This window comes from Uranotaenia lowii, chromosome 3, assembly GCF_029784155.1.
Source record: "Uranotaenia lowii strain MFRU-FL chromosome 3, ASM2978415v1, whole genome shotgun sequence".
NCBI classification, from domain to species: Eukaryota; Metazoa; Arthropoda; class Insecta; order Diptera; family Culicidae; genus Uranotaenia; species Uranotaenia lowii.
This window is the reverse complement of record NC_073693.1, coordinates 257,539,929-257,563,508: the sequence shown is the minus strand read 5'-3', so window position 1 is coordinate 257,563,508 and position 23,580 is coordinate 257,539,929. Positions and strand designations below refer to the sequence as shown.

Sequence of the window (23,580 nt, the reverse complement as noted above, 5' to 3'; positions counted from 1 at the left end):
TTGTTTTGGGATTCTGAACGAACAAAAAAAGTCTAAACAAGTAGCATTGAACATTTTTGTGCGTTGCAAGTACCTTAAATAATCCAGGATCCATTTTGGCTTATCGTGCTTCGTTACGATCTTTTAACGAATTTTTTGGTTCCATACAGAACTTCTTACGAACTTTTTGGTTCCTTGCAGAACTTGATACGAACTTTTTGGTTCTATGAGGAACTTCTATAGAATTTCATTGCAAACGTTTGCGTTAAGATTTTGCCCAAGAGTGAATAACAAAATGTCAGTGCTACGAATATACGAACAACGAATTAATCTTTCAAATAAATCCACTGTTGTAATCAAAATGGATAGATGGCATAAATCTAACATATATTTCACTTTTATTTTGTTTTCACAATATTCATATCTAACAAACTGAAAAAAACACATCTCCTTGTTTACAATCCGATTTCCTTTATTTATCCATTGCGAAGTTATTATTACAGCTGAAGCTGGAAAACCTCCAGCACCTAGAGCAAATTGATTACCGGCTAGTATCGACGGTAGCTTTTCGCAGCTGTTAGCAATATTCTTCAAAAGGATCAACTTGAATCTAACTTTCTCTATTCCTTATCTATATTTGAAACAGTTCCGCAAATCTTGATTGTCATGATTGGGAAAAACCTTGATGAGCAATCACATGAAAGCCCTCTCCATTTTTAAACTAAAATTGGAAACAGATAGTTAGAAAATTAATCAAAAAAAAAAACAAAAAAAAATAAATTACTCACGTTTAATTTCGATTCCTCTTCTTCTTCTTCTTCTTTCTGTTCGGAGCTGCGGTGCTCCTATTGGAGGGCTAGTGTCTTGACTATATGCCCTACGGTTGTAAGCGTTTTTGCTGGTTTCAGAGATTCAATTTGGCTTCTTTTTCGAATTTGCAAAGTTCCTTGAAGTAGTTGATGTTTTTGGAGTTAAAAAACTCGACGAGGTTTTGAAATTTGTTGTTAAAGTTGAATGTTGATCGTAGTGTCTTGAGTTTTGGGCAGCGATTCCTCCTAGTTTGTTTTGGAAAAAAATTATACACCTTTGGTAAATAGATATGAATGTTTACATTTTTACAATATCGCCTGCTTTGAAAAAGCGTTAATAGGCGATGGAAGCGAAAAGTTATTCTTTCTCTCCTTAAGAAAAACCCGTAACATCTGTCAAAAGTTGGGTGAAATATTAGCTGCATCTCACTTGCACTAGTGGAAAACCATCACCCAAATTCGTCACCGCTTCCATCGCCTATTCTAAGTTTCTTGATGTTTAAAATAACAGCTATCTAAGTATTGGCCATGGTACAGAGGTAGCGTGTTCAGTTCTCACCTCGTTGGTTCAGGTTCAAATCTTCAAGCATGCAAGTTATTCAAGTAAGTATAAAACTCATTCACAGTCAAAGCAACATTAAATTAGAATAAATAGGTATAACAATCCAAAGCAAGGAAAAGTATGATTCTTTTTTCATTAATTTTTATTTTTCGAGGTCTCGTGTGGAGGCTGAATAGCCTTCTACTCAGCTTCAACTATGGACTTTGAAAGTATCGTGAGCTGAGTAAGCTTCTAAGAGCCTGTTTTATGGAACTTTTGGTTACTTGGGATGTTCTTCACACGCGTATACCGTTGCATACTCGTGGGTTAAAATGACGTTATCTTTATTAGTAGGGGTTTAAGCTTACATGGCCGTTTGAGTGAATTGTTTCAACAATAACATTTCTTATCAGTCGATATAAGATGATAAATATCGTCTTAGGCTTAGAGAATATCGTGCAAGGTTTTTACTCCTACCTACTTAAAAAAATCTAAAATTCATATAAAATGTTGATATTATATTGTGTCATGAGTTAGACTAAGGTTACCAGAATTTTTTTCCGGCTATTTTTTCCAAAACCTGACAAAGTCCGGGCATTTCAAACGCTTCACGTACTACGCGTTTTCCGATTATTTTTCGAAGAAAGGTTTGAATAACAAAAAAAAAACATGATGTTTCACTAATTTAAGATTCAGAAGAAGAATAATTTGACATTTTTTTGGTATTCGGGGGAAAAAAGATGAAATTGCTTTTGTGTGTTTTCGTTTGGAAAATTAAAAAAAAATGAAAAACTAGAGCTAAAATCACCAATAAACTTTCTAACCATCTATAGATAACGTTTTCCACATAAACCAGGTAATTCTTCGTCATCGCCCAGTAAAATATCCTACCTTTTATTGAAATGTAACATGTTCTCATGATGTTTTTATATTGCTATTCGAATAGTTTCACAGTACGTTGAAAATTTTCTGATGAAAAAAAAAGTTGTATCTGCTATAAACAGCTACTTTGAAAATGTTGAAGAATACTTTCGATCTCTTCTTGAAAAACACAGATTATCAATATAGTTAATTGAATAAAGAGAAAACTTATTAAGTTTCTGATTATTTATACAGTCGATCCTGGATAAAAAAAGAGTCCAAGAGACTGAACTTTTTTTTTAGTAACACTATTACCTTTCAAAATGACTGGTAAATAGGGGTTTTTTAAAACAATAGTTTTAACTTTTTTCTTCTGATATCGTTTTATAGGGTGTCCCATTATGTCTAAGCACGATTTAAAATGAACAGTAGAAGCAAATCACTTTAGGAGCAAATCTAACTTCTTTCACTTTTCTGTTCTCTATAGTCTTCTTTTACAGTGAATCAATAAAAAAATAGATTCTAGGCAATCGTAAACTAGCAATTGCATTTTTGATCGAAGACTGCTCATTAAATTATTTTGCAAAGTTTTCGATAATTATATCTCAGGCATGTCAAACTGAAGGTTCGCGGGCCGCATGCGGCCCGCGGCCTTGGTTAATACGGCCCGCGTAGCCCCGTCTTAAATTGTCACAAAAAAAAACACCACTGATTTTTATGTAAAGTATTACTGCAAAAAAACTAAAGCTGAATGTACCGATTTAACTGATTTTGGCTGCGGCCCTCTACGTCATAGAAAATTTTTAATGCGGCCCGCACACCTAAACGAGTTTGACATGCCTGTTATATATCTAATATTGTAGGTTTTAAAGCTTAGTTTTTTTATAAGAACAGTATTTTACCATAGGTACACGAATTCACCGTCATTCATCCAAAATTATTTTTGTATGCTTATGGTAAAAAATAACTGTTTCTATAAATTCGAAAGATAATTTGTGTTATAAACATGGTCCTTTACTATGGGTGCACGAATTCACTGCCTTTTTGTGATTTCTTTATTTGAAACGGAAACGGAAAATTGCGGATTCATTAATCAGTATAATATAAGGTGATCGCGGAGAAAAAAGAAGATTGTTGTTCTTATTATGTCAGCTATAACCAATCATCAAAGCGTGGTTGATTTTTTTTCATCCGACTATAGATATAATAGACCCAATTACAAACTGATGATTGACCTTACGCAATCTACTATGAATATAATAGATTCAACAATAATGGTATAATTGATGCATTTGTAAATATGATAGATTTAACTTGGTTTTAGGCATTAAACTATAAATATAGAAAATTCAACCAAATTTTTATGATTAATTGTGTGATACTTGAATAATTGCTACACATCCAAACACTACATGTACATAAGTGTAGCTAGTGTGCCCCCAGCAGCAGGCAGCTCGTGTTTACCAATGGTAAAACAGGAGAAAATTACCAAAGGAGGTTGCGTTTCATCGGGGAGCAGAAATGGCTGGACAATGCCAAAATAATTGATGTTCTGACCGTTAACCCGAACAAAGCATTATCATATTATTCGTTGTTAAGATAATCTTTGTTGTGCTTACAAATAAACAAAATTTGAATAAAACCAGAATTAAAATAAATGCAAGAAAACTACAGAAAAAACAACTAAAAATATAGTTGAAAGCTTAAAATCAATCATAGAAGTATAATTGATTAAATCATTTTATAGTTAAATCAACCATAGCTGTATAGTTGAATCTACAATATATTTAGTTGAATGCACAACATCAATCAGTATATATAGTTGAATTTATTACATTTATAGTTGAATTAATCATACAATTGTAGTTGAAGCTATCATATTTTTAGTTGAATTCATAAAACCGATCATACAAATATAGTTTAATATTTAATAATATAGTTGGTCGAGAATCAATCATCAATATGATTGAGTATATTGGCAAAACATTGTTAATAAAACTATGCATTATTCTCCGTGATGAGATTATTTCCGATACCTCGGCGTTGAACAGCTTTGAAACCATTATCATTCGGAAAAAACAAAATCGTTTACCAATATAGAAACAATCCAGGTTGCGGCAATATTTATCTGACCAGATGGTAATTAAATCAATGTTGTTTAATTTATCCATTGATTTATTTATTTTTTATTTTTTTCGAGAAAGAGCCATATCTTTTTGTTACTAACTAACAATTCAGTACTAAAGGCCCATTTACACTTAACGTGAAAATGAACGTGAAAAATCTTATTTAGTCAATAACTCAATAACGCGACGAAACTAGGTTTTGTGACATTGTGAAATCGATGGGGAATGGTTGAAAGCAGTCTTCCGAAAATCAATCAAAACAAACACTCAGGATGCGTTTCCTGTTGGAAACATTCAGATTGTATAATAGTATAGCGCCTCTCGCAACTGCTTCGCCTGGCTGGTATGCAATCTCGATCAGCGCTCCTATCAGCTATGCAAACCGAGTCGCATCATTCAGAATTATCGGTTTAGCAAACATCGCATATCGGAGATGATTGAGATACAAACTGATCCATTCTGAATGTAGCTCACTCAGTATCTGCCTGAATTATATGAAATTCAAAATTATTTTTTGCAGGACGAGAAAAATCAAACAGTTGTGCGGGACACCATAAATTCTCAGTAGTTTTAACGTGACGGACGACAGTTTAATAAGAGAACTTGTAAAATTTGAAAAACATGGCGAAAGTGAACATCTTTCCCTCACAAAACCAACTTCAATTTGATTTTGATCATACTGATGTTAAAAAACGTTATAACAACAAATAAATTTATTAATTTGCTATATATCAAATCAAACAAAATACGCTAATGATCGGCTTCATGTATCACTCACTCACTGCCTGATCCATTCACTCCTGATCGAAGACCAACAAGATTCGCCATATGCATTGCGCATTGGTGAGATTCCAATTTGATGATGGTGCTGCACTGTTTTGAAAGCAAGCATCGTACGAGGTGATCTGTATTTTAGCGATGAATTGAACGATCGATGATCGGGTAGGTCCAGTAGCAATCAATAACGAAACCCGACCGTTCAGGTGCGAAGTGCAAGCAGAAACATTCATTGAAAATGAGTGACATTCGGAACACTGGTTGAAAGATACGTTTCCCCCGCAATGATGAAATTTTCGCGGTGAAAACCGGGGGAATCGAAATAAAAACAGTTCCAGAAGTTTTGAAGGAACAAGTACGAATTTCATCCTTCAACTATTCTCCATCGATTCCAGCATGTTACACATGTTAGTGGTGTCGCGTTTTTGGGTTATTCATAACATATTTCGACAAAATAAGTAGTTCGACAAAAAGTTAAAAAATCATCAAAACAACAAAAAAATCTATTTTTCCCTAAAAGTTGAATAGAACCCCTACAAAAACATATTTTCTACCAATTTTGTACGTTATTTCCTCATGGAGAAATCGGAAATTGTATGTGACTCGATTCTAAGTGGTACAAGCCTTATTGAATAAGTGAAGTTCTTCCGCGTGAATTCTTATTTTCTTTTTGTTTCTATACTTTTTTCAGATTTCATTGTACGCAATCCCTCTGCAAAGATACTGCAAATGGCAATTCACCAATTTGCACAAACACACGTGGACTACCGCGAAGCTGCATGTTTGAAAGCTCTCATATTATTCCGACCGGACAACGCGAATCTCTATTCAGCCAACGAGATCCTATTGCTTCAGGACCAAACCATCACCCTATTGCACGAGAAAAGCGGAGGCGTTCGGCTGGGCCATTTGTTGCTGCTGCTTCCAAGCATCAGGGCAGCTGCCAATCCAAAAATACTGCAGGAAATGTTATTTCGGAAGACCGTCGGCGAAGTTGCCATTGAACGATTATTACTAGATTTGATGAAAACTTAGATTGAAGAATAACCCTTAGCCGAGCTCAACGGACAGTTCGGATGCAATTATACTAGTCAAGACTACGCTATCTAGTCGGTAGTGCTGGATGTGATTCACCAAATTTATCCTTAGATCGATGTGTAATTTAGCAATAAATCTAATCAATGACTTACGTTCGGTTCTTGTTTCACTTTGGGCGCACAAGTTTTCTTGTGCTTCAGAATTTCTATCGCTGTCAGGTATAAAATTTTGTTACACGTAGCACAATCAAACTTTTTAGAGTTTGGTTTCTGATAGCTGCTGGTGCTTGCAGCCGAATCGGCTGTGGTTTCGAGCTTTTCTTCAGGTTTGCATACTGATTTAAAAAAAAAATGAGAAAAGGAATAGTTGAAAAAGGGGATAGGGATTAGACTTTTTTATCAAAAAATAAGTTCAGTATGCAAGGCGCCAACTAGTACACATAACAGGTTTGAGAAAATACAGAGATTCAAGTACTTACCAACCGAATGTTGTAACTTTTGCATCCCCGTCAAATTATAGGAACAAAGGCAATTGGAACACTGCCAATCGTTGTCCATTATATCATCGAACATCTTCAAGCTCCATTCAGTTTCTATAAGACTAAAATTTTTCAAATTAGAATCATGACTCATTAACTAGAAGAAGTAAATTTCTATAGCTTACCATCCGTACAAAATATTTTCCGTAACATGAACTCCACCTTTAACTTCGTTCTTAACGCACAGGAACTCTTCAGCAAACGGATTAGGATCTAAGGGCAATATATTGTCGTCTGTGTTTCCTTTATACAAGGTTTTGATATCAGCCGGAAGCAATCTTTTGATGGTATAAAGGACTTCGGTGTTCATAAATTGAGCCAAATCATGCCACAGCTCCCGGTTCATTTGTTCGATTGATTTCTCCCGCTTCTCTTTAGTGAGCTCCTCATCAGCAGCTTGTGTTAGAACTGTGAAAGAAGACCCTCTTTTGTAAATTGTAAATTAAATATTATTTAGAGTAAAATACCTTTCAATTTTTCAGCCAGCATGGTATTCCACAGACGTCTAAGCTTGGTAGCCCGGAACAATAATGTCTGTCCACTTTCGGGAGCAGGAAAATCCAGACATAGCCAGCCATCGCAAACCATTCTCGAGAAGGTCACGTTAGTATCGATCGTATGGGCAAACAGGAGAAGAGTTTGAGCTGCTGGCATACGCAAAGTGTTCAACAGATAGGTTTTGTTGGTTTCCAGCAGCATGAGGTAACAGACTATTTGATGTTTGGAACTTAAAGGTTGTCGTGACTTGAATGGTGGAATTTTTTCAACAATGTCGTTTTCATCAAGTTGAAGAATTTGAGAGTTGTAACCGAAAAAGCTCATCGGATGTAGTGTTGCATACGGTTTATTCTGAGTGTGAAAGAATTGTTCGGTGGGACTCTGAAAGACAAATAAACGTTGAAACAACACAACAGGAAATCTAAATCACACCGTAATACCTTGCAATAGTTGTAGTCGTCGGCTATTGCGACCTGAGGATACAGTCCGCTAACCAGAATCAATTTTAGCGTCATCAAGTCTCTATAACTACAGGCCGTAGCTCCGGATACTAAATCCTGAATCTTGGAAGAATCGTGACTCAAACGAAACTCCACATCTCTAATGTCCACTCTACCGTCATCTTCTTCCCCACCTTCCGTACCCCAAGGATCCGACTTAAGCAGTTTCCTTCTACGAGGAGCTTCCATCCGATGAGCTTTTCTTAGTTCTTTCAGCTGCCGTAGTTCGCCATGACGAATTGCCCGATCAGCACTGCTCATATTTTCCAAATCGGCACTTTCCATGAGGCCACAATCCTGCAATAGACCCTGAAACTGGTTCCGTAGTTTGGTTATTTCGTAGAACCGTTGCTCCTCCAGACCTCGCCGACGGCACCAGCTTTTGGAACTTTCACGCTGTTCATCTCGGCGATACTCGTGCCGGTTCTGTTTCAACTCCAGCCATTCCTTGTAGGCATTGAGCAGGGTGATGGGGTCACCGTGGTCCGATTCGAAGGTTTTCCGGGCACGCTGTATGGGAAAATTGTTTCAGAAACCTTAAATGACTCTTCTAGGCCTCCCGGAAGAGTTAGGAAAAAATCTGAGCTAAATGTTGTTATAACTTATAACTGTAAACCAGATGTTAAGCTTTCTCATTTCATCGTTCATCGATGAGATCGAAGGGACATCGCTGGCGTAGCCAACGAAGTAGAGGAGCCTCTCCCAACGATGAGTGAATTTAAGGAAGCCATTCGCCAGCTGAATAGCAACAAGTCAGCTGGGAAGGATGGTATCGCAGCTGAACTCATTAAAATGGGCCCGGACAAGTTGGCCGATTGCCTGCACCGATTGATGATCCGCATCTGGGACACAGAACAGCTACCAGAGGGGTGGAAGGAGAGGGTAATATGCACATCTACAAAAAGGGCGACAAATTGGACTGTGAGAAATACCGAGCTATCACTGTCCTCAATGCCGCCTACAAAGTGTTGTCCCGAATCCTACTTCGCCGCCTAACGCAACAAGCAAACAGATTCGTGAGAAGCCATCAGGCCGGCTTCATGGAGGGACGGTTAACGTTAACGACGGACCAGATCTTCACATTACGACAAATCCTCCAAAAATGCCGTGAACACCAAGTCCCTACGGATCATCTGTTCATCGACTTCAGGCGACGATGGATGGAACGCAGTGCTGTGTGCGGATTTCAGGTGAATTGTCGAGTTCATTCGAATCGCGCAGGGGGCTTCGACAAGAAGGTGGTCTATCCTGCATGATGTTCAACGTGGCGCTAGAAAATGTTATTCGACGAGTTATAGTCGGCAGATCATCTGCGGCGGTGGAGGAGATCTACCGCAAACTGAAACGCGAAGCAGGAAGGATTGGGTTGATGATTAATACGTCCAAGACGAAGTACATGCTGGCCTGCGGATCCGAGACCGACCGATCCCGCTTGTCCAGTAATAAAAAGGTCAGGATCGACGGCGATGAGCTGGAGATAGTCGAAGACTTTGTCTATCTCGGCTCACTGGTGACCGCAGACAATGACACCAGTCGTGAGATCCGACGGCGAATGATCAGCGGAAGTCGTTCCTACTATGGACTCTTCAAGCAACTGCGGTCGAGAAGATTTAGCCCTCGCACGAAGTGTAACCTGTTTATGACGTCAATAAAACCGGTTGTTCTCTACGGGCACGAGACATGGATATTGCTCGAGGAGGACCTGCGTACTCTCGGAGTATTCGAGCGACGAGTATTAAGAATCATCTTTGGCGGCGTGCAGGATAACGGAGTGTGGAGGCGAAGGATGAACCACGAGCTCGAGCGACTCTACGGCGAACCCAGTATCCAGAAGGTGGTGAAGGCTGAGCAGGACATGTTGCGAGAATGCCGGATGACTATCCTGTGCAAAACAGGTGTTCGCTACGAATCCGGTAGGAACAAGATGAGCAAGGGCGCAACGAGCGAGGTTCTTAGACCAAGTGGAGCGTGATCTGGCGATTGTGGGATGTTCGAGAAATTGGAGAACGGTTGCCATGGACCGAGTGAGTTTTAGGAAGTCAAGTTATGTCGTGAGACGGAATACTACGAAAATAAATAAACACGATGAGATCGATAATCGTTTTGAATTGTCAAACACAAACAATAAAGCGTCTCCGAGTTGTGAACACAAAGCGCACTTAACGTGTTTCTTTTTAAGTGGCGACTAGCGAAAATTTGGTGTACCGGAATGTAAAGTTTGGAGTTGAAAGCTTGGTCCGTAGTTGAACACATCCGACCACCGTTAGAGAGCCATGTAGTCTGAAACAGTGGATGTCACAGTGTTTATTCCCTCAAGGGAATTGGCCAAAAAACCAACAAGGTTAGCTTTGGAAGTCCGAGGTACCACTCAAAGATAACAAAAGTGTTCGAGAACGTTCAGATTAGCAGTGGTGACAGAGGAATCGACTTAATTTTATTATTTTTCTCATTTTCTTCATTTATTGTTCATTTTGAGTCAAGCTGATGTCGAATATTGTTGGGTCCATTGAGACTTATGAGCCTGGCACCTTTTTTACCAATTATGCCGAAATCTCTTTTTATTACCTTGAGCAGTTCGACAGTTTTTGAGGAACTATCCTTCATATGAATGAATGATACAAAGATGTGAAAACGACTACAAACAAAAAAAAGTTATTTTAGTTGAGGTGTTAGCACTTTGTGGTCGCTCCACTATTCATAACAACAATAACAAAAAAGTACTCAAAAATGACAAAAACGATAAAAATTTCATTAAATTAAAAAAAAAAAAATAAAACAAAACATTGAAAACACCAAAAAAAAGAATGAAAAATAATTTGAATTGGAAAAAAATACAAGTAAATAACGAACATTCATGTAACTAAAACATGACTAAAACCGATTATATATACTTAATATTGATCAAAAATTTACGAAAACCCCAGTTTTCAGGCGTGTGGCTAAATGTCGAAAGAGGCCTGTAATGGTCCTCTTGAAATATGCGTCATAAGCAAGCTAATTCGAAAAGTTACAAATGATACAGCTTACCTCACATTCTGGTTCTCTGTAGGCACGATTTGTAAACGGGGATTGTACACTGAGCACAGCGGCGAGGGTCAGGACTGGTTGCAGCTGCTGGAAAACGCATCCCATAAGCAGCATTTTGCCGATAGAAATATCCACTGGAATTTTGGCAAGAGCTTTACCAAGCGGAGTCAGCTTTTCATCTACGGTAAGAGCATCCTGTAGGCAAGAGAAAAATACGTCTGGGGTACTGGGCTGAGAAAATGAAATTTATACAACTCACGTGTTGCTTAAGATTGGTGATGGCATTTTCGATGTTATCTTTCGGTGGTGATTCGATGAACGGAAACAAACGAGCGTCTGGCAAACCCATCGAAATCATTTGCAGTAGCAGTGACTCCAATGGAACCTTCAAGATTTCAGCTGTAGTATACGCATCGAATTCTTGGAACTGCTTTTCCGAGAACAATCTGTAACATATTCCCGGGCCGGTTCGACCTGCTCTGCCCTTCCGTTGTTCTGCTGAGGCCCGCGATATCCAAAACTCCTTCAACCGTTGCATTTTGGTAGTAGGATCGTAGCTCATTTCTTTAACCTTACCCGAATCTATCACGAATCGAATTCCGTCAATCGTGATGGACGTTTCGGCGATATTTGTTGAGATAATACACTTCCGCATTCCATCTGGTGCGTAGTCGAATACCTTGTCTTGCTCGGCTATAGACAGAGTGCTATGCAGGGGCAAGATGATCCAGTTTTTCTGCGTTTCAGCGTATTCTTTCGCTGCATCAACTATACTGGTTATTTCATTAAGTCCACTGAGAAAAATGAGAACGTCTCCTTTTTCAGTTGGTGGATATTTTTTATCAATCATCTGTAAAATTTGAATATAGGGGTCCGGACTTATCCGATCACTTGTTTTGTGTTTGCTGCTTGTTCCAGTGATAGCAACATCGTTTATTTGAGGCATATAATGTAACTTGATAGGGAATAACCGACCTGGAACTTCGATTATCTGAGCCTTTTCTTGGGCAAAATATTCTCCAAACAGTTTTATGTTGATTGTAGCCGACATAAGGACAAGCTTCAAATCCGGACGAGCTCGTATCAAGCATTTGGTGATACCCAACAGAAAATCTCCATGAAGATGACGTTCATGAACTTCATCCAACAAGATAACCGAATACTGAGAAAGACTATCTTCCGAAGCAAGCTGACGTAACAGGAGACCCTCGGTAATAAAGAGGATATTTGTTTGACTGTTTTTGCTTCTCTCGAACCGAATTTGGTATCCCACGCGGGTGCTGTATTCGCACAGCATTTCGTGAGCAACACGTTTTGCTAGAGAAATACATGCGATGCGTCTAGGCTGGGTACAGGCTATTTTATCAAAGCCTGCATGGAACAAATACTGCGGCACCTGGGTGGACTTACCACATCCAGTATCTCCGGCAAGAATGACTATCTGTTCATTCTTCACTGCCGCTACGATTTCGTCACGATGCTTCGCAACAGGTAGGTTTTTCTGAGCCGCCCTCAGTTTCCTCAACTTGTTGAAGCGTTCTTTCTGACGAAAGTCCAGATAATGCACCACGATCTGCAAGAACTGCTTCAACTTAAAATCACTGATTTTCCCGCTACTGTCGTAGTGTTTCAATCGACTGCTCAACTCCTCAAGTGGTATCGCTAGGGATATTGGAGTACAAAATGCTTTATTGTATCGTTTTTCGATCAAATGATCTGCAGTTTTCTTTTCGTTTGGATCCAATGGTTCTGGCAAAATACACTGTCCCGTTTTCTTCAGCAAGGTTTCGTACTTATTAAGAAACAACCAAAAATCGTTCACATCGTTCACCAATTGATCCCGTGCGCAATATCCTAACAACACTCTGTTCAATGCACTCTTGTGATCGAGGAAAGAAAAATTTATCAAATTGGTTTCTTCCTTCTCGATGTCCGATGGCATGTGTAAAGGTTCCTCTGAGTGACTCGATTCTGCGAATGAGGGTTCACGTTTAGACGAACCAGGTCCTTCGCGTTTAGACTTCAACGTTTCTGGCTTCATCGCGTCACCGTCAGGTTTTCGCTTTTCCATAGCAGATTCCCAGTAGCTAACACCTGGTTCGATACCTTCATGCTTGAACGGCAATGGTGATTGTGATCTCTTTCTCTTTGATGAGCTTCCGAGATCCCAATCATCTCGGTTATGCGACTTTCTATTGATGTGTTTTCTATCGTGGGAATGTTTCTGGCTCCGTGACTCTTGTCTTTCCCTACTGGAGGAAGATTCATGACGTTTCTGTTCGCTGTAAGGTGTCCTACTGGTTGAAGGTTTATCAGCAGAGTATTTTCGATCATAATAGCTTCGGTAATCTAATTCCTTTCCTTTCGATTCATGCCTAGGAGTTGTTGCGGAATCTCCATCCCCACTGTAGCGGTCCCAATAACTCATGGTTGAAAGCCTGTATTGTCATCGTGTTCACAATCAAATTAAGATAGGAGAGCTTGATTTTGTTAACGTTTTTTATATTCAATAAATTCAGTAGGTAACTGAAATAAATTATACAAATTATCTACCAACAATTAGCAGACTATTCAAAAATAAGGTTCATAAAATTAAATTTCAGAATTCCTTGGGATCATAAGTCTGGTAGAGATCAACGTACCTACGTTCTGATTTTAAAAATGAGGAAGATACGCGGTTTTTTATTGGATATTTGTAAAAAAAAGTTCTTTGAAGATCTTGCTTTATTTGTTTTTTTTTTGTTTAAATAGTTAGGTACTTTCTGAAGTGGGCTGTAAAGATTGGTTATAGTCTCTGAAGGCGATAATTCACTAAAATACGTAGCGTTTTGTGATTACATTTCAAAATGCGTGGTCTTACTCCTGTCACGGTCGCCAAATGTGCAGACTAGACTGGCCCAAATTTGTAAGGGATGATTTTAACAACATTTTTTCAACGCGGCACCCCCTACATTAGTGCATTTAGGTGAAAAAATGACTTTCTGAAAATATCAGGTCATTTGGAAGAAGCACGAGCTGGCGCAAAGGACTTGAAATTTGTATGGAGATTTTCGGCAAAATCTATGAAAAATCGACATACTTTCACTCTTTGTGTTCTTCAATATGTTTCCAGTATGCTAGAAAGCTCAGAATTTCAGGAATTGTAGTTCAAACAATGACAAACAAGTTTGTAGAAGATTGTGACGCGATACGAGTTGACTGTGATGAGTTATTCGCAGTTGAATGTGTGATTTTTTCGCATTTCATTGAAATATCGTGAACCGTGTATGAGCTAATAATCGCAGTAACTTGATTGCGTCATCGCACAATGCAGCAGTTTATAGTTTTTCAATTCTTTCTTTCAACTTTTTGCAAAGATATTTGTTATAACATAAGCTACACTTTTGCCGAAGGCACAAACTTTGTATTTGTAATTCTCATTGTGTGACAATGCGATCAAGTTAGTACTAATAATCCGTTCACAATATATCAATGAAATGCGAAAAAAATCACACATTTCATTGCGGATAACTCATCACAGTCAACTGGTATCGCGTCACAATCTTCTACAAACTTATTGGCCATTGTTTGAACTACAATTCCTGAAATTCTGAGCTTTCTAGCATACTGGAAACATATTGAAGAACACAAAGAGTGAAAGTATGTCGATTTTTCATAGATTTTGCCGAAAATCTCCATACAAATTTCAATTCTTTTGCGCCAGCTCGTGCTTCTACCAAATGAACTGAAACTTTCAGAAAGTCATTTTTTAACCGAAATGCACCAACCTAGGGGGTGCCGCGTGGAATATAAGGATTTTTTTTTGTTATGGGCCAGTCTAGTGCAGACCTGTCCGGAGGTTTGCAACCCGGAAGCAACACCGGTGAGCAACCCGATCTACCGAGGAAACTTTGCGCTACCAGCAACGATGCCACATTTTGATCGGTATTATCAGTGTATCTTTTTCTGTTATATTGAGAGTTTTATGGGTGAGAATAAGATACACTGATAATACCGATCAAAATGTGGCATCGATGGCTACCAGGCTAGCACGCTTGCTGGCCGACTAACTGACCGACCGACTCGCTGCACGCTTGTGACGAATGACGCGGTATCGGGTTAATCCATTCACACAGTATCGTGCACATGTGGTGTAATGTGAGTGGAATCTCATTGAAAAAATTGGTTAAAGAAAAGGATGTGAGCGTCGGAGCAGTACGGACAGCTATTAAAAAATATGGTGAACCTTGTACTTTTGAAGATGAACCGAGGAGTGGTCAAAAATCTGGTCCCGTGTTCTGTGCTATCGACAAGTCAGGGATGCCTACAAACGGAAACCGTCGGCTTCCGTTCGGGATGTGGCGAGAAAAGTCGACATCCGACGTCTAACGTGATGCGTGCTAAAGAGAGACTTGGGCTCAATACGTACCGGAGGCAGAAAAAACCTAAAAGTAACAGAAATCAAGCCACTTCTGTCAAACCAAGAGCCCGGAAACTGTATGAGGCCATTTTCACCGAAAAATTTGGCAAGAAGGTGATGGTATGGCAGGCAATTTGCGAGTGCGGCAAAATATCTAGCACGCACGTCACTTCGGCAACAATGAACACCCAGAACTATATGAAGGAATGCCTCCAGGAGCGTTTATTGCCGATGATCAATCGAGACTTTTTGAGCTTTGACCAAAGCAATGCTAAGAAAATACATACCAGCTGATGACATCGGAAAATTTGAAAAGGATTGGCCAAAAGTGGTGAAAATGGTGGGTAGTGCAACTGTGCAGAAGCTATGAGTCATGTTCAAGGAAAAGTGCGAAGTCTGGCTATGATTAAAGATTTTCATCAAATAAGAGAACAGTGTTGGGTAGGACACATAATAATGATACAGTATGCCAAATAAAATATTTAATTAAAATTTAATAAAACTATATATTTTTCATTCCGAGAAATTGGAGAACGGTTGTCATGGACCGAGTGAATTTTAGGAATTATGTTCGTCAAGTTATGTCGTGAGACGGAATACTAAGTATGTAAGTAAATAAATCATATCTTTTTTATTATTTTGGGAGTGTGCTTATAATTTCTGGAACAGTCTATAGAATGTCGTCGAACCAAGGGAAAGTCGCCATTTTGGTTCCTTCGATTTGATTTTTTCAGCGGGATTCGCAAAGCGTAGAAAGAGCCTTTTATACGGGGTTAATTTCAAACTCGGAGCTACCAGCAAGTTTTATCCGGTCCCTAACTTAAAAGTTGAAATAGTTCTGAAGCGACATTTAGCAGCAGCCCTGGATCAAATACCACAAGAGCATCTGCGGGCCTCATACGATGCTATTGTGTCTTATAAATTAAAGACTGTTCTGTTCAATAGCTTAAATAAGATTGAATTTATTTCACATGACATTGTAAAAAGTGAAAACCATGGATTGCTTAGATTTCCACAAACTCATCTTGGATTGCTTGATCTCTAACATCTCCCCCTTAGAAAAGTTCGTAGTACTGGAAATAGGATGGTAATCGGCGCTTTTGGGGTGGCGTTATTTTCGCAGCTCGTTTCCTTGTAATCCGAACCTTTTCAGAAATTTGCGGATGAGATGGACCAGCTTCATCGATGATTTCTGGCAATGTCTGCAGTTGATCTTGTTGAACGTCTGCTTCGGAATCAGCGGGTTGACCAGCATCTTCATCTCCACTTCTGAATTGCGGAATCTCAAATTCTTCTAGCAAAACTTGAAGGGGAATTTGTTGCTCGGTTGACGTCATTTCTGATGCTGCTCTACTATGCAAACCTTAACATGCGATCTTACCAATCCTTTGCGTTTGGGATCATTTAGAAGAACGGTATAGACGACTTGACCTTTTCGCTCGATGATGATACCTTGGGCCCAGTGTTGCTGATTTCGGAAGTGAATCAAAGCAAACACTTCATCGTTCGGCTAGAACAACCGTTGCTTGGAACCGTGCTTCTGGTTGTACTGCTTGTTTTGATTCTCGTTCACCAAAGTTGGTTGAGGTCTGGAACGCTTCATCTAATCGAATTTGGTGCGGATTTTCCGACCCAGGAGAGCTTCAGCAGGAGATTTGTTTTGTGGAAGTGATGCGTTCGGAGTGTACCTGTAGGTTTCGAGGAAAGTCAGCAGCGCTTCATCTGGATTTTTCTCCCCCATCTTGAGGAGAGCTCGTTTGAGTGTGTCGACGAAACGCTCTGCTTGACCATTGGACTGAGGATGAAAAGCTGGAGTTCTCACGTGCTCGATTCCATATTCTTGACACATCTTGGCGAAAAGTTCGGATGTGAACTGGGTACCGTTGTCAGTGACGATAGAATGTGGACAATCGAAACGGGAAATACATTCACGAACTTTCGCTACCGTTGTTAAGGCGGTTGTGCTGTTTGTTGCAAAAATTTCTGGCCATTTGGAACATGCGTCGATAATAACCAGATAGAATTTACCTCGGACAGGACCAGCGTAATCCAAATGTAGACGAGTCCACGGTTCCGTCGGAATTGGCCAGGAAGAGAGTGTTGATTTCACAGAAGCTTTTGCTGCTATGGTACAACCGGAGCATTTTCGAACAAAATCTTCTATGTCGCAGTCGATGTTAGGCCAATAGACGTAGCTTCTTGCAATCGATTTCATCCGCTGCATTCCTGGGTGACCCACGTGATTTCGCAAAATGAGTCCTTCCTTTTGAAAAATTGCAGCAAATCAGCGTTGGATGTAGGTGATGACCAATTGCTACGGAGAAACTGGAGCACCTTTTGGAGGGTTCTGTCCTGTTTGGTCTAGTGCAAAATCATCTGGTGATCGACTGGTAATGCTGCTACAGATTCGGCTTGTACACTGCGTATGTCGGCTTCAAGTTGCATGCTAGCGATCACGTAGTCTTCATCTGGCTTGGAATGTTGTCCAATCAATCTTGATAAGACGTCTGCATGCCCGAAGCTTTCAGTTGATTTGAACTCGATCTTGAAATCGTATTGTAAAAGGACGAGTGCCCACCGTTGTAGTCTGCTTGCTGTGTGGACCGGCACACCTTTCTTGGATCCAAAAATACCAAGAAGAGGCTTGTGATCGGTGTGGAGGGTAAAATGCCGGCCAAAAATCATACGGTGGAACTTTGTGCAGGCAAAAATGAGGACCAATCCTTCCTTTTCGCCTTGGGAGTAGTTTTTCTCAGCGCTTGTGAGTGTTCGAGAAGCATGACGAACTGCCTTGATGAAACCATCGGAGAAACGGTGCAGTAGAACAGCACTACAATCATCTCCAGTTTGGGAACCGCTCGATTTCGGAAATGTGGCTCTCCAAAGTGTCACTTGCCATGATGATGTCGTCGAGATATCCGCTTGTGTCCTCCAAATCAGCGATCATGTTGTCGATAATATGTTGAAATTCTCCAGGTGTATAAATGTGTATCGTTCCGAGTCGTAAACAAGAATGCCTTTCCTTCGCATCGTTCTTCCTCCCGTCCGTCGTTTACACGCTCGATTTCGTATAACCTATATTATGTTTATTGAAACCCCAGTTTACGCATCGTTACATCCCTCCTTTTTTTAAATGCCAACTCATTCTTCCTACTTATGAACCGGTTGTATGGAATGAATATTCCGTTAATCAACCACAATATAATCAAAACAATGTCAATTTCAAACGGTATCATGTTGTTAGACGAATGACTGTAAATAAACACAATGAGTAATGAATACATACAGTGAAGTTCAAATTTGTTCGATATTTCCCTTCTTATATATTAAATGTCAATGTCCTGTACATCATTTGTGCTCTACATGGATACCATTTGTCTCACCAAATAACCACATATCCTTTCTCCACTTAATGTTGAATTTCTGACACTATCCCCTCCCTACAATGGATCTTTGTTTTAAATGCTACGTACCGCCCGCTTAGTGCTTTTCAATCCGGTGATTAAGATATATACCATTTATTTCACAAAGTTCTAACCGAGCGAGCGCCCTGTTGTAAAACTGATCAGTTATCTTCGGAACTCGATAATGTGATACATCCTTTGAACCAAAAGATATCTGTAATCTCACAAATTTTAAGAATCTTGAACGAAAATTTTTAGCTTCCTCTCGACGTCTACCTTCGTTTTCATTTCGTTTTACCTTCCTTTAATAACGAAATACGAGTGTAAAACCGGAACGTTTACTCTTCGTAAGTAAATCCCATGTAGATCTCCATGTTATCATTCTTTACTTTATACAGAATCTTTTTAAAGTCAGGTCGCGTCTCTCACGTTTTCTACCATGATCAAGAATCAACAATCCCTTTAGACCCTTTTCCAGTTTTTCTGCCCGAGTTCTGACTGATGTATGTAGTTCAATATTTCAGCAGAACTCTGTATGATCATACTGAATCTAGTAACGAAAACTGTCAAATCAATATGAGAGATATCTATATCCGTATCAATTGCCCAGAGCGAGCGTTCGTATTGACGAACGCTCATCACATCTGTGGAGGACATCTCAGCCTCTACCGCCATCGAAAATTTGCACCACGTATTTGAAAAGTTTCATCAGTCCGATGTTTTTGATTGTTTCTTCGAAAGTACTGTGGCGTCATTATGAAACATCCCTCTCATTACAAAACTTAGTATAAAACAGTTTATTTGCTAACCCTTCCTTACCCAAATATCAGTAGGTTTTTACACCTAGTTTGCTCGATCAGGGTTTGAACTTTTTTTTCAACATAATCGCATGGATCTGGTTAGTTGGTCCAATCAAACAATAATATCAAAACAGCTCGATTCTTTAGATGCACATATGATGATCAGAATGAGGCAACGGTTCCTGTTCAAACGACGTCAAACCCATTGGTCTAAGGATTAGGCCTACCCATCCTGCACATACATGTTCCTATGATGTTGTTCATGTACTAACAAAAAAAAAATCTCAAAGAATATTGAATAGAATCTCAAAAATGAGTCTCTTCCATCAAGTAACCTCTATGTCGCTGTGCAGCAACCCGTCTGCGGCTCGTGGCGAGTGAGATTCCTCATACAATTCACGAGTTTCGCCAGCGATTTGAGGGCGAAGAACATCATGTTTTCGTACTGATTTTTTTTTATTTATTTGATCATAAGGATTTTAACACCAGGATGTCATTCATCCCTCAATTTTTTTTTTCGTACTGAGAATTCCTACTCGAATCAAATAGCGCAGATTAAAAAAATCAGATCACGCACCTCATTGGATGTTATGCCTAGTTGTTATATGAAATATCATTTAAGATTACATTTCGCATCCAAATTATCATCCAAAGACCTAACCTATTCTTAGCTTTTCCCCAAATATTAAGTCGTCACAAAATATAATCCATTTATACATGTTCTTGCTGAAATAATACTCGATAGATATTAGATATTGTAGCTTCTCTGCTTTGAATTCATTCCAAAATTATCGATGTCCGCTAAATCTTTTTTTTATCTTATTGTTCCTATTCATGTTTGCCGGATAATAAAAACTCAGAAGCACCCGTGCGTTGCTGATAAAACTTAAATGAAGCACGTCAATCTTTTAAGCTCCAGCACAAGTCCATTCGTAGGGAGGAAATGCTGAATCAGGATTCACAAACCTTTTTCACGCTGTATAAGCGCTTGACCGCGTACCTCTTCAATTAGTTGAGTTAAACTCTCTAGCCTTTAGTCATTTACCTCTATCTTCTCCCAAAACTCTCCATATTTGAAACCAACGTCACTCACCAACTTTTCTCTTCAAGAGCCCTATTTATTAAGCAATTGATTTAGCGGACGTCATTCATTTATATATAAGTCATTTTCATTTATTTTCATAATTTGTAGCTTTTTTCCTGATTTTCGTGATCATTTATTCAAAGAACCTGCATGTCTCAGGTTAATGTCTGTTATTTCTTGGCTAAACTTTTGTTTGTAATAAAAAGAGCTTACGAAAACGTGTCTATCTTTTCTAACATTTACTAACAGTACGTAATCTCTGACATAACTCAAGATTGTGTCTAGTACAAAGCAAGTATCACTAAACAGCATGTTCCATGCATTTGTGTAATACGATACCTTCCGGATGAAGGTGCAACTCTATCTCGCCGTAAGGCTACTTATAGACAAAAAAAATGTTAAATATATTTAGCCCGAAGCAAACCATTTCTCAAACATCCATCTTTCACGAAGGCTGATGTCATGCTGAAGCAACTAGCAACACAGATGCATCATCCAACATCTGTAAGCATAGAGCATCCTGCACTTACAAAAAAAAACCGTTAAGGAATGGACCAGTACTATCGCACACAGAGTACGAATTCCTCCAACTTCAGTTTTCAATGAATTTCAATTGCGCGTGGTACATCATTTCAAACCCGACGCACATAACATCTTTATGAAATACGAGCACGAAGCACGTCACCTGAAGCACAGAATATTATTGCATCTTTATCGCCGAGTATCTTAACCCTTGCAAAAGATCTTCTTCTCTGGCATGGATCTAATCATCGCCACGACGAAGCGTACCATCTTTAGCACGACTTATCACATCTCTAGCACAAGGCTTATCATCTACCTTGAAACATAGCCTCCAAAACAGCCAACACGCATAACATTCTTTAGCACAAAGCACGACATCAATAGCACGAAGCATAGGATCCAATCGATCCAACACAGATAATCTTTTACACAGGGCATATCAATCCTAATACGTTTTCGTTCATCGTCATCACGAAGCATAACATCTCTATCAAAAAAGTCATATGTGAGCACGAAGCATCCTTCTTTAGCACGGAGCATCAATCTTTAGCACGAAGCATACATCCTTAGCACGAAGCATAGATCTGAAACACGAAGCATCAATCTTAAGCACGAAGCATCAATCTTTAGCACGAAGCATACATCTTAGCACGAAGCATAGACCTTTAGCACGAAGCATACATCTTTAGCACGAAGCATATACCTTAGCACGAAGCATAGACCTTTAGCACGAAGCATAGACCTTTAGCACGAAGCATACATCTTTAGCACGAAGCATAGACCTTTAGCACGAAGCATCAATCTTGAGCAAGAAGCATAGATCTGAAGCACGAAGCATCAATCTTTAGCACAAAGCATCAATCTTTCATATTTTTTTTTTTTGCATGAAGAACATTATCACAATGATCAAAACATCTCCAGGCACCGCATGAGGTGGAAAACACCGCGCCTAGATGAAATCTGCCGCTCTTAGCAGCACAACCCGTATTAGTCCCCAGACACCTCAAGCTCGAAGCAAGAGAAACTGTGGCAATCACAGCGGTAGCTTAAAAGCCATCAATCCATCGATTTCCATCCAGTCCAAATCCAGCGCAACCAATACTAAACTCATTCTATTTACAAAAAACTCTACCGTTCCAGACCGCCGATTCCAACACTGAATCAGTCTGAAGCTATTTGTGGTTGATGATCACAAACCTCACTATCATCAACTTTTCTTTCCAGGTTCCTGTTTAATAAATTCCGAATGCCATCCTTCTGCTCATAATTTTATCACAGAGGACGCCATTTTTTTTATTTTCAAATTCCACGATTGGCATTTTTTTCCACTAAATTGTTCCCTTCATCGGTATCGCAGATTAATCACTAAACTGCGGGCTCGTATTTGTGGCCTCCACCACTTTTTCTAAAGTATTCACAGTACGTTAAGTTACTTCACTTTTCCTTACCAAATGCTTTTAAATCCTCGTCGCCATTATAAATGTGTATCGTTCCGAGTCGTAAACAAGAATGCCTTTCCTTCGCATCGTTCTTCCTCCCGTCCGTCGTTTACACGCTCGATTTCGTATAACCTATATTATGTTTATTGAAACCCCAGTTTACGCATCGTTACAAGGTGCAGTTTTTACCCCCGGAGAAAGTCGGTTGAACTGGAACAGACCCTTGTGAGTGTTTATTGTCAACAGCTTTTTGGAAAATTCGCAGATCTCGACTTGAAGATAAGCGTCCGACAAATCGATTTGTGAGAAAAACTTTTTGCTGGCCAACTTTGCGAATATGTCTTGCGGAAGCGGAAGTGGATGTTGGTTCGGGATGAGTGCTTCATTTAAGCTTGTAGAATAGTCGGCACAAATCCTCACTTTGCCGTTGGGTTTGCGCACAGCTACAATGGATTTCTTTAAGCACCTCCTGCGTAGTTTTCCGCTAGAGAGATACAAATCTGCCATCTGTCGCATTTATTAAAAACCTTTTTATATTTATCAGATGGCGGTACTGAAGCAAATTAAGTTAGGGTGACATGAAATCATTTAGATTTTAGATCAATTCAACTGTAAATTGAATGCTTGTAAATTGATCAAATGACTGGCCATAACATTTTCATTCTTCAACTGTTGAAAACTGTCAAAAACATTTGAATTACTTCAATGGAATGGAAAAGATTATTTTTAATAATATGAAAAACTTTTCAGATGTTCCAACTGACAGCGTATAGCGTAGCGTAGACAGTGTATAGTATAGAACGTATAGCATTCTAGATTTCCTGGTTTTACCCGGGCGTGCCAAAATATTCAAGGAAAATGTCGAGGCGTGTCCGTATCAGCCCGGATTCCCGGATTTTATAACAATGGTCCGGTTTTGTACGCATGTATTCACATAATTTGTTGAATTTACCAAAAAAATAATTAAATTGTGTAATGATTTGTTTTAATGTCTGATCCAAAATCGGATATTTCATAATTATTTTCATCAAAAATAATAACAACTTTTTTGAAGCATTGATCACATTTGATGTGCTTCGACGAAAAAATAAAAGAACAAGTTTCTTCTATCTTTTCCTGATTTTGCTTGAATAATGAAAAAAATTTGCTCTGATTCGACCGGATAATACCCGGATTTGTATTTGAAAATTTCAAATGGAATGCACGGTTTTTCACCCGTTTTTGAAAAAAAAATTGCC

General features: G+C 39.2%; 3 protein-coding genes across 5 annotated transcripts in view; 1 reads left to right on the top strand and 2 right to left on the bottom strand.

Moving 5' to 3' along the window:
- LOC129758468 (photoreceptor-specific nuclear receptor-like) overlaps positions 1–6,445 on the top strand; it is a 57,060-nt gene extending 50,615 nt beyond the window's left edge. For both annotated transcript variants that reach the window (XM_055755972.1, XM_055755973.1), the window contains one exon: positions 5,785–6,445. In XM_055755972.1, the coding sequence (XP_055611947.1) occupies positions 5,785–6,128 (344 nt within the window). In that variant the 3' untranslated portion in view covers positions 6,129–6,445. The remainder of the gene's footprint in view (positions 1–5,784) is intronic.
- LOC129758453 (probable ATP-dependent RNA helicase DHX34) lies at positions 435–22,400 on the bottom strand. 2 transcript variants are annotated; one of them, XM_055755955.1, is made up of 10 exons: positions 22,352–22,400; positions 10,954–13,132; positions 10,695–10,889; positions 7,608–8,177; positions 7,137–7,548; positions 6,795–7,077; positions 6,610–6,731; positions 6,284–6,465; positions 768–1,034; positions 435–700 (listed from the first exon to the last, which is right to left on the bottom strand). In XM_055755955.1, exons 2-9 carry the CDS (start codon positions 13,120–13,122, stop codon positions 984–986), a joined length of 3,984 nt encoding a protein of 1,327 aa, XP_055611930.1. In that variant the 5' UTR covers positions 13,123–13,132; positions 22,352–22,400; the 3' UTR covers positions 435–700; positions 768–983. The 2 variants fall into 2 exon arrangements, with proteins under 2 accessions (XP_055611930.1, XP_055611931.1); XM_055755956.1 differs by lacking the exons at positions 435–700; positions 768–1,034; positions 22,352–22,400 and having other exon boundaries at positions 6,201–6,465.
- Positions 16,697–17,237, bottom strand: LOC129753324 (uncharacterized protein K02A2.6-like). Its single transcript, XM_055749126.1, has 2 exons — positions 17,122–17,237; positions 16,697–17,057 (listed from the first exon to the last, which is right to left on the bottom strand). The coding sequence occupies exons 1-2, from the start codon at positions 17,235–17,237 to the stop codon at positions 16,697–16,699; spliced, it is 477 nt and encodes a 158-aa protein (XP_055605101.1).
- Positions 22,401–23,580: the final 1,180 nt, after the last annotated feature.